The sequence below is a fragment of the Apium graveolens genome, chromosome 10 (genome assembly GCF_009905375.1).
Source record: "Apium graveolens cultivar Ventura chromosome 10, ASM990537v1, whole genome shotgun sequence".
Classification (NCBI taxonomy): Eukaryota; Viridiplantae; Streptophyta; class Magnoliopsida; order Apiales; family Apiaceae; genus Apium; species Apium graveolens.
In genome coordinates, this window is record NC_133656.1 from 63,550,725 (window position 1) to 63,562,608 (window position 11,884).

Genomic DNA, 11,884 nt, shown 5'->3' on the forward strand with positions numbered 1-11,884 from the left:
TTTAATACATTCAATAAATTATAATCACTTTTTAAAAAAAATGATTAATAATAGGGATCAAAATCTTGATTTCTTTAAGGCAGTTTGAAGAATTCGATCCCAGTTTTAGGACGGGAATTACACTAGACATAATAAGGAATGTAGGAGGGGACGAAATACCAGACGAGTTAACCTGAAAAGTAAATGCTAATCAATCTAAAGATGGGCTCCGTAGATAAGTTTGGTTTGATTTAGTTAAATGATATCTAAATGTTATCTAAATTTAACCGTTATTGACCTACTATCAAACTAACCAAACAAATAGTGCCATTAATCATAAACTCCATCATTTGCACTAAAATAAAAGCGGGCTCATTGTGCCACCTACCAAAGATGTAACATCTTCAACCAATCTATTCATATAACCCAATTTTTGGTAGAGATAAGACACATTATATATTGTGTGTTTAAGTGAATCATCTTAAATTTCTACAATATGTCGTCATAATAATGCATTTAAGTTTGTGATTGACCTTTTAGATATGTGACGTTTTACAACAACCACCAGTACTCATTCACATTTGCTGTATGGGGTATCTATCTGCTCGTTTAAACAAAAGTCTATATATGGCGTATTCCCGGTCATCTTAAGGTATATGCAATAAATATATACCTAGAGCAACGAATGTGTGATTTCTTCAGGTATATTTCCAAAATTTAGTCGATGTCATCCTCAAAAAAAATTCAGAATTGGCCTGATTACCAAGTTTTTTATTTAACAGGGGCTTAATTAGGAGTTTGATTGGTAAGAGAATACCTATATTTTTTTAAAAGACTACCATCAAAATCTAATTATAAGATTTTATTAACAAAATAAAAAAATTCAAATCTATACTACTGAAAATTTTGATATATTATTCGTATCAAAAATTGACACCAAACAACCTATACAAACTTACCACAAACATATAATAGGCTTAATTATAATCTCCTTATATACATGAACTCTTAAACAAAAAAATTGTATATTTTCGCCCATTAGCCATAAGTTTTTTACATTTTAATTCTTTTACTAAAATATTTTTTAATATTACACTTACGGTTGTATACTTGTACCCTCTAACTACATGTTTTGTACACTTACCATTTAGTAATTATTAAATACTTGTATTAATTTTTTAATTAAATAGTTTATTATAATACTGGTTATCATATTAAATAGTTTATTCAATGAAACTAATTTAAATAATTTATCATATTACAATTTTGAATTTTTTTATTATAAATAGTAATTTATATTTCTAATAAGATTCATAAAAGGTAAAATAAATATAATAATAATATTTTGTGAATGTTATCACTTTTTAATATGCAATACAATTTTTTAAAAAAAATATTTTATATAATTTAAAAATAAAAGTGGCAAGAAAATGGTTTGCGAATAATGTGGCCCTTAAAGTATATAATTGCGAATAATATAACTTTTGAAGATAATTTTGATAAAAAATTTAAGAAAATGCTTTGAAGGATTAAAATATCCAAATTTTTTTGTTCACGGATTTATGTATACATTATGTCATATCTATAATTAAAATTTTATTAACTAATATGTGTGTATATAATTTCAAAGTAGCTCGACATGTTCAAAAAGATGAAGATTTCATCTTCATTTATTCATTTTGCGAAATAACATGTACATGTATTTTTACGTTTAAATATCTATGCAAATTAATTTGGAAGTTGAATGCCAATATTTGAAGTTTTTAACACACTTGCAATTTGGATACTCAAGTGAGATCTTCAAACTATAAACTTTTTGAAACTTTAACAAGTTAATATGATAGTATGAAATTGAATCATTAAGATAACAATTTTAGTTTCTAGGAGAAGTGTTGATATTATCGACTAGCTCATGTTCAAAAAATGTCTAACATCCAACCTTCCTATATCGACTAGCCTTTGTAATCAAGCAACCAGAAATAAGGTTCCTGTGTATTATATACATGCCTACAAGAAGAATATGTAGGGCAGTTAACATGAAGAAAACAAGCAAATAAAAAGGCCAAGACTAGTACTCTTCTGTTGTATACAGAGATGCATATTATAGTCCAAACAAAGAATGAAATAAATTTAGAACAAGAACTTTCTGGAAATGGGAGGGGTGATCCTGATGACAAGGCCAGGATAAACATCAGAATCTTGAACAATCTGAGGATTATGTTCGACAATAAAAGGATCTTGGCACTTGTCACTGATGCTATGCAAAGTTTCACCTTCTCCTACTACATAAATCTCCTCACATCTTCCACTCATCAGCTGATTTGAACTCCCCAACTGCACCATCATCATCATCACTAGCACTGTAACAAACCATGATGCACCACCTTTCGAAGCCATGTACAAACCGATTTATACGTATGAACCAGGATTGCGAGAGGCTAGAAGGAACCTGTATGTGTATGAAATAATATGTTGGTTTTGGAGGAAATATAGATGAGAAACAGAGAGAGGCGGAGGGGGAATATATACAAGGGAGGTGACGTGGTTTGGTTGAGGGGGGAGGTTTTTATGTTTTTAATGGGCCACCATATTTTTACGTGACAAACCTTCTTTTTGTGTAGACTAAATAAAACTCTCAACTGCCAATTACGACTTTACTAGTAGTTTGATTAGTTTTTGAACGTTTCTTCTTTATATTACCTTTTGACTCCACATTTTCCCATGCTTTCAAGGCAAAAAAAGGAAAACAAAAGTACTTTGATTGTTTCTTTGGAAATTTGGGCTTGGCGAAATTTCTTGGTTTTTCAATTTTAGAGTAATTATTATTATGAAAGCCAAATATTAATTTCACATGTTATGACATTTGTTTGTAATATTATAGATCGGTAATTTTGCCTAGATGTACTCTCAGAGCAGGGACGTACATTTTATTATTCGCAGATCCCGCTCTAAGTAAGCGTTTTAGATAATAGAACACATATATACAATTTGGTTTTGCCTAATTCGGCCAATAAAAAAATAATTTTTACAAGACATTGAATTGATTCGATTTTTTAATATCCGATTGATTGCTATAAAATCTTTCTAAAGGCCTAGACGATTACATCCAATTTTTTAAGTTTAACACCTAGACGTTATATTAACATTTTGTGAAATATGTCACTCCAGATTATATTATAATTATAGTATCTCAGTTCGAACTAAAATATTTCTAGTTACCAATTTCTTAGACTCTGTTGATTTGTTCAACAGAACAACTCTCTTGTTTAATTCTACTTAATCTTCACTTGCATCACTAAACACAACTTGTGAAGTACAAACAACAGCAACCGACTACCAACCCACAACTGTTAATATTAAAGCAAAACTGCTGACAAACAATTTTGTAAATGAAATAAACTTTTCAGAGTATTTTTCATAAATAAAATTTCTTTCATTATGCTCAATGAAGGGTTCAAAAGCATATACAATATTCAAAGGCAGAGCACCTTCTACAATCTAGAAGGTAGCTCTTTATTAATACATGAGTTATTACAAAGATGCATCTGCACTTGATTTTTCATTACAAAGATGCATCTGCACTTGATTTTTTATTCAGTTTCCATACAGTTAGCTGTCCCATGGCATCCCCGGTGAAAAAGAGACCTCCAGTGCCTATCTGTAGCGTTCTTACTTCCGCCTTGGTGTATATCCTTCCCCTTTCAGTAAATGATGGCAACTCATACAGACGCACAGAGTTGTCATTGCAAGAACACAGCAAAATTGGCTTGGCTTCTGCGTCACTTATCCCACAAAATCCAATAATGCCCTGAATAGTCACAAATATAATACTTCTCTTAGTCCATTTAATTCAATAGATAAATAATAATTGATAAACACTGTGGAAGCAAGCCACAAATCATAGAAAGAATTTAATAAGCAAAGTCACTCACGTGTCCGTCATCACACTCGTGGACAACTTCTAACTTTCCACTTTCAGTGGCAGCCCAAACTTTGATTCGGCCGTCCAAGGAGCCAGATAAAAGAAAGCTATCCCAGCAAAGTAATGTCATTACAACTTCGGAATGCCCATGTAACGTCTGTAAACACTTCAAAGTCTCCAGATCCCACACCTAATAAATTTATAGCAATTATTTTTAGAGCATTTCCCATAATATAAATTTGAACATCAACAAACAGGCTACTGAAAAGCAGCATCAAGAATTCACTGTTGGTTCACAACCACAAACAGGTTATAATACTGTGTCAAGTTACATAAGATAATTTCATCATGTTTCTAATAACAATCCCAAAGCAACATAAACGCTCTCAATCTCAACACTTGATCGAAGTATAAAAAAACATATGTAAGGATGACAAAAATAAAACAGAGACCAAACGTTATACTTAAATCAATGCAACAATCTAACTGATGGCACAAGTATATGTATAGGGATGCTACTATGAAAAAACATGTAATAAGATACCAAGAAATATATAGTTTACCTTTATTGTTTTATCCATGGACCCAGAATAGAGTCGGTTGGCTCCAACAACAAGTGACACCACAGCACCAGTGTGACCCTTAAGTGTTTCTGCCACTTCAGAGGAACACCTTCTCCACACCGATATGTTTCCATCCTGTAACCATAAATACAGGGTATATCAGAATCACCAACATCTTCCAATACTACAATACAATCAAGTAAAACTCTTAATAAACAACTCAATGTTGAGAGAGTAAATATACCTGTGTACCAGCAAATAACATATTGTTTCCCACCTCCATTGCATAAATTTGACCAACCACTGGTCCATTAAGAATGACTTCAGCCTGACACTCAAGATTCCATGCCTGCAAGATAACCAATTAATTAGATGTAATGGTAACAAGATTACCTATATACAAGGTATAAATAGAGCTAGTATGTGCATCTTTTAAAGTATATTTTAAAGCATGAAACAAAAGTTACCTTTATAGCATTTGGCAATCCAACAAAGATACATGGACCTTCACACATCAAACTTCCACATTCATCACCAAAGTTGACAACTTCACCGCACTGCATTCCGCATACAGATAAATCCTTGTTTATAAATCATGCATCTACACCATTAAATATACCAAGCTTACAGATTTTTTCAAATTTACATTATAAAAACACACACCTGACCAGTATGGCAATTCCAAGCCCGCATAGATTTGTCCTTGCTGACCGAATATAACATGTCAGAACCAGAAGGAAGAGCAACCCCTGTAACAGCCTATCAAAATGCCACAAATAAATAAGCAAATCAACCTAATACAAGACAGCAACAACAAAGAATAATAATTCAATTTATACCTTAGTATGCCCTTCTAACTTAGCCAACATCGTAAACCCATCTCCATAGTACCATGAATGCAAGTTCTTGCATCGATCACCATAGACGCAGTTCCCCGTGACCCAGTAATCGCATAGCTGCTTCTTCGGCTCCTTATTCTGTCTCTTCATCACAACTTTCGTTTCACTTGTCTGAGCACTTTGCGTAACAGTAGAAGACTTTTTAGCACTCTTAACCTCAAGCTCAGAACCCTGTCTCCTCGGAACTCCATTAATCTGATTCGTCGTAGGCGCATGGTAATTCGGGTTCTTCCATGATTTATTACCCCCCGGGGCTTGTAGCTCCGGATGTAAAAATCTACAATCACTTCGTTTACAACATCCCGCCATCCAAAATCTACAAACACCATTCTTAGCTGAACTCCCTCCAACTTTCACGCGATTAAAATCCAATGATTTTCCCGGTACTCTCCTAGCTGCTTTGATATCCATAATACTAAACACAATAATACCCAGTTAGACAATCTGCACCACCACTGTAATAAACCAATACTAAACCCTAATCTAAACTCTGATTCCACCATCTTCCTCATCGGAGCGAAGATCTTCACAATAAAACAAATTAAACCCGAACAGAAACCCTAAATCCAAAACCTAAAAAAATCAAAATCCTAACTTTCTAAGTACACCAGAAACACAGCAATCATCTTCACGAATTAAGCTGCCCCGCATCAATAATTACACCAATATCAAACCCTACATTCTAAAATCTAAAAAACCAAAAATCGTAAATTTCTAATTATAACGGCAACCCAGCAATCATCATCACAAATCAAGCTGGCCTATCACAAAATTGCAAACCTAACCGCTAATATGAAAACAAAATCTAAAAAACCCTAATAAATCAAAATCTTAGTTTCCGATGGAATTGGACCGCAATGCTCCATGAAATTGCACCAATGAGAAACCCAAATCGGAGAAAACAAAACCCATATCTTCAATTTGTGGTAGAATCACAGAAATCAAAAGCCCTAATTCGAAAATATACAAACTAACCAATAAAAAAGAAACCCTAACAATCTAAAATTGGAGATCTGAAGTTGATGTACCTGATGATCAATCGAGCAAATCTCTGTAGAAAATCTTGGCAATGACTTAGATTTTGTTATAATTGTTTGTGGTAGGGTGGGTTCGATTAAAATTTGGGACAGTAGAAAAACATGTATGTTTTTAAAGCCGTATATATACGTGTGATATTGCGTAGGGAGCAAGCACAGAAAATCTGACTGAAATTCGGAAAACCACGCGATTTTAATATCGGATTTTCTATTGGCACACAATAACTCTCGTATAAATAAACTGTTCAAATTGGTGGTTAATAATAAATATTAATGATCACCTGCATTCACATCAATTTCACCAATAAAAAGAACCTATTTTTATTGGAGTTACTGACTAATGTGTGCCCTAGAAAGACCGTTTTTATATATATTAGGGGTGTACAGACGAACCGCTCAACCGATCCGTATTTTGCGGATTATCGTGAAATGCGGGTTGGTTGTGGATTTAAATTTTAAAAACCGCTCATTTGCGGTTTGGATGCGGTTTTAATTTCTAGAAAATCGCAACCGCAACTCGCAACATATATTTATAATAAAATATATTTCCAAAAATGTAGTTGATATCATATAAATTAATAAGTATACACATTTATTAACTAATCTTATGTTAATGTTAAGACTTCGTTCGTAAGATTCACAATCATTATAAGATATATAACCAAACAAATGGAAAATGTAATCAACATGTAATTTTTTTATCCTTTTCTTTTTTCTTTTCTCTCGTCTCCATATTGTTGTATGTTTTTAATATTTTTGCTCCACATGGAGCATTAGTTTGTATTTTATTTTTAAATGTAAATTTATCATGTAACTTAAACTTGAATTTATTAATATTCCGAATATATTTTTTTGCAAGGTAATAATTATTTTAAAATAAGGGGTTGAACCGCAAACTGATCCGCAATAATCGCAAATTCGCAACTACAATTGACGCGGTTAACCGCAACCGCATTTGCGGTTGCGGATGACAATTTTTTAAAACCGCTCATCACGGTTTGGTTCGACTTTTACCCTAAAATCGATCTGATACAAACCATGTACACCCCTAATATATATGTTGTAAATCCGCAAGGTGGGCTCATCTGCTTAAATGGATAATTATTCTATTGGTCGCGGTTCAAATTTCAGAAAAATTCATGATTATACCTCCAGAGCCAGAAATTGTCCTTTAAATGTGGTTTTTATGACTATGCCTCCTGAGTCACAGCATCTCGTTTAAATGCGGTTTACCTTGCGCACCCGAAGGACAGCGGCTACGGGTTATCTACGATTAAAAAAATTGTGTAATTCAATTCCAACGATGTCAGAATTAACAATGCATATAAAAATTATAAAATTATAAAAAAATTAAAATTTTTAAATTCAAAAAAGTAAATTTTAAAAACCTTATATCGTACGGACTATAAACTAGTAATATTATAATTTAGATAAAAATTAATTTAAGTTGCTCTACCGTGAAACATAATACTAATAAAATTTATTATAATTTAGATAAAAATTAGTTTGAATTGTTCTCTCATCAAAAATAATACTAAAAATTATTATTATTTAGATAAAAATTAGTGTGAGCCGCCCTCCCTTCAAATACAATATTAATAAATAATTATTATAATTTAAATAAAAATTAATTTGAGTTGCCCTATTGTCAAACAATATAATATTAAAAAATTATTATAATGCAGTTAAAACAATTATAATCTTTCTTTGTAAATCCAAATATCTCTCCTTAATAAATTAGGATACCTAATTAAATTTAGAATACTTATTTTACTCAAAATGTGTTAAAGATAATTCAAATCTGAAACTCATCCTTTAGAAATTTGGAAACTTGATCCGAGTTTTTCTTATTCATAAATTACGATACAAATTATGTCTACAATATGTAAAAGATAATTCAAACCCCGAATCTCTATCTATAAATTGGAATATGAAAGATATTTTAGTTATTAATATTTAAAAAAATAGAATTAAAAAAATAAATTGAGACAATATTAGATGTGTCACTTGAACTCCCGTCGCAAAAATGTTGTTCATAGGACATGTCTTATATTATGTAATTTGTCATTGATTTTGGTACATGTGTTGTGGTATCTTCATGTGATGGTGAAACTGTTGACTACAAGAAGAAATAATTTGATCTCCTAAGATAAAAGGAGAAAGCTTTTATCACAAAGGAAAAAGACTCAACTAATCGATATGATTCTGATGAAGGAGCAGTATATGTGAATATGGCTCTAGTGGCTGATGATGATGGTCTTGAAGCTAACCCATCAAGCACCCAAGTAATCACTATTGATACTGATCTATCTTATCTAATTAAGAATTAATGCAAAGAAACTATTACTGAAATATCCTCTGAATTATATAATTTGCATGTCACTCTAAAATCTCTCAAAAAGGAAAATTCTACAGTCAAAGAATCTAATGCTTTGCTAATTGAGAGAAATACTTTTTTAGAACTCAATTGCTTGATTTCATGAAAATTAAAAAGGATTACTTAGCTATTAAAGATTATTTGCTTGTTGTGCCAAAAAGGGAAGAAATTTTGAAGAATCAACTTGAACAATATGTTATTGCTAAATGAAAAGAATTTAGAAATGTAGTAAGTAAGATCATGGAAGTTCAAGGTATTGAATCTTTCTGTAAAAATGCTTGAAAAAGGGACAAAATGAAATTTCAGCCAAAAAATGATTTAAGTAAATGATGTGAGTTAATGGATAGTGATTATCCGTTAAAGGATAAAATATCAATAAATAAAAGCTATTCGTTGAAGGAACATGTCACAACTTTTAAGTTGGAATAACTTGATAAGAAGTATGGACATGTCAGTAAGAATTTTGTGATTGGTGAGAGTATCAAAACCAATGATGTTAAGCAGAAGAACATAGGTCACTTATCCAACAAGGAATTGGATGATAAAATTGAGAGCAATATAGGCACCAAGAAAAAGAATAACAAAAATGGTAAGATATGAATTAACAAACATAAAATCTAAACACCTGATAAATATACTCCTAGAAAAATATATGTTAAGTGTGGTAGTTTCAATCATCTATTTGCTAATTGTAAATCTGTACATATGGATTTTATGCTTGTTTCTCAACTGTATATGCCTGCTATGCATTCTTTGTTTATGCCTAACTTGTTTAATCAGAATTGCAATAGCATGCATTCATTCCTAATCCTTAATTTTTAGCTTATAACATGCCATGAAATATGCGTGGAATAAATAACATGTTTGCTCTTCATCTAAATATAATACATCCTCAAAACTTGCATCTGATTTAAACATCAACAATTTTGTTCAAAGACCAACATCTAAGATAAAAGTGGATCTAAATCCTCCAAAATCTAAAGTGAAAAATGGTCAAAAGGCAAAAAGGCATCTGACAAAACAGAACCCAAGGATACTTGGGTACCAAAATCAAATTGAGTTGGTTTTGTTGTGTGCAGGGAAAAAGAAAAAATATCTGGTATGTGGATATTGGCTTTTCAAGACACATGACTGGTGATTCATCCATGCTCATAGTGTTAGGAGTTGTCCCACATCGTTTGTGGGAGGGGCAGTTTGCTAGAATATAAGCAGCCAGACAACTCCAATTAGTATGAGGCCTTTTGGGAGGTGCCCAAAACTAAATCTGTGCAGGCTCGGCCCAAAGCGGACAATATCATACTAATGTGGAGTTCGGCCTGCTTAGCAAGCCCAACAAGTGGTATCAGAGCTTCAGGTTATAGATGGTCCATAACAATCTTACGTGGGCTCCAGAATGGACCTATCGGGAGGCAGATTCGACAGGGGTTCGGACCCGATGTGTGAAGGGGGAGATTGTTAGGAGTTGTCCCGCATCGTTTGTGGGAGGGGCAGTTTGCTAGAATATAAGCAGCCAGATAACTCCAATTAGTATAAGGCCTTTTGGGAGGTGCCCAAAACCAAATCCGTGCGGGCTCGGCCCAAAGCGGACAATATCATACTAATGTGGAGTTCGGCCTGCTTAGCAAGCCCCACACATAGAATTTGAGAAAAAAGTTGGCCCACGTGTTACCTTTGGAGATGACAGTAAGAAATGTAGTATGGAATATGGCTTGATTTCCAAAGAAAATATTATCATTGATCAAGTAGCACTGGTTGAAGGACTCAAGCATAATTTGTTTAGTGTTAGTCAACTGTGTGACAAAGGTTTTAATGTAGGATTTGATATGGAAGCATGTATTTTTACAAACAAAAAGAACAAAGTATGGTGCTGACTTGAATCAAAAAAGACAATGTCTATGTAGTTGACTTCAACTCAACAGATGTTGTCTCTATCACCTTTCTTCTCGGTAAGGAAAGCATTGGTGAAGGTTGGTTGTGGCATAAGAAGCTGTCTCACTTAAACTTCTCAACGGTGAATGATTTGATAAAAAAATGATTTAGTAAGAAGAATGCCAAAATTGGAATTTTCCAAGGATTCTCTGTGTGATGCTTGTCAACTTGGTAAATAAAAGAGAGTTTCTTCTAAAAATAAGATAGTGACTTAAATTAACAAGTTCTTGCAACTTCGTCATATGAATTTATTTGGACCAATCAATTTCATGTCTATCTCCAAGAAAAAAATACCATCTTGTGATTATTAAAAAATTCTCAAAATTCTCTTCAACATTATTTTTTTGAATGAAGCCAGTGAAATCATTATTAATCACATTAAGATAGTCAACAATGATCCTTAACTGAGAGCAATAAAAATCAGAAGAGACAATGGAACTGAGTTCAAGAATTCAGTTATGAAGAAATTCGGTGAAAAAACAAGGTATCTATCATGAGTTTTCTGCATTAAGAACTCCTCAATAAAATGGGCATCCAGATATAACTGTCACAACAGGTTCTCAATTATACTGCTGCTATTCCAACCCTTGATGATGACAATAAGGGGGGAAGTCAGTAGCTCAAGAAGTTGGTAGCTCAAGAAGTTGAGACTGATCATTTACCACTAGTCGTTACTTCCAGTCTTGCAACTACACAACAACCTCAAATTCAAGTGTTTGTCAGCAAAGAGGATAAAATCACGGCTTATGACAGTATATTTGGAATACTGAATTATCTAGCTGAAACCTTTAAGCAAAAACTAGCAAACATCCCAACAACAACCAGTATCATGAAGATCATAACTCCAGACATCTCAATTAGCAATATAAGGCAAACGGGATCTCTTTCATCCAAGAATAGATTCATCTCAGAATTCAAGTCTTTTAAAGTTACATCACATGCTAGGAGTAATGATTTAAAAGGAAAGAAACCATCGGGAGCTGTGCACTTTGCACGTCCCAGGCCTGATAAGGATGAATGAAAGATATTGGTTGCTCAAATCAAGAAATGCAAAATTGCTTCAAATTCAGTTGTGAAATAAATGAGGTCATGGACATATATATAGGGGGAGAAGTCATTTATATTTCTTCTGTACATGAAGGATATGGAGATGCCAAGGCTGAAGAACTAGCAATAAT

At 32.8% G+C, this 11,884-nt stretch overlaps 1 protein-coding gene across 2 annotated transcripts; it reads right to left on the reverse strand.

Annotated features, from left to right (window-relative positions):
- Nucleotides 1–3,360: 3,360 nt before the first annotated feature.
- On the reverse strand, nt 3,361–6,548 carry LOC141691699 (zinc finger CCCH domain-containing protein 48-like). 2 transcript variants are annotated; one of them, XM_074496459.1, is made up of 8 exons: nt 6,392–6,548; nt 5,304–5,778; nt 5,128–5,223; nt 4,932–5,021; nt 4,709–4,813; nt 4,465–4,599; nt 3,912–4,091; nt 3,361–3,787 (listed from the first exon to the last, which is right to left on the reverse strand). In XM_074496459.1, exons 2-8 carry the CDS (start codon nt 5,772–5,774, stop codon nt 3,542–3,544), a joined length of 1,323 nt encoding a protein of 440 aa, XP_074352560.1. In that variant the 5' UTR covers nt 5,775–5,778; nt 6,392–6,548; the 3' UTR covers nt 3,361–3,541. The 2 variants fall into 2 exon arrangements, with proteins under 2 accessions (XP_074352560.1, XP_074352559.1); XM_074496458.1 differs by having other exon boundaries at nt 5,304–6,539.
- Nucleotides 6,549–11,884: the final 5,336 nt, after the last annotated feature.

Bases quoted from the DNA above. Each gene is read 5' to 3' on its own strand.
- LOC141691699 (XM_074496459.1), bottom strand. From the start codon at position 5,774: ATGGATATCAAAGCAGCTAGGAGAGTACCGGGAAAATCATTGGATTTT. The intron at 4,814-4,931 runs GTAACTTTTGTT...GTTATCTTGCAG, and splicing joins GATTGCCAAATGCTATAAAG to GCATGGAATCTTGAGTGTCA. The intron at 3,788-3,911 runs GTGAGTGACTTT...GTGACTATTCAG, and splicing joins ACGAGTGTGATGACGGACAC to GGCATTATTGGATTTTGTGG.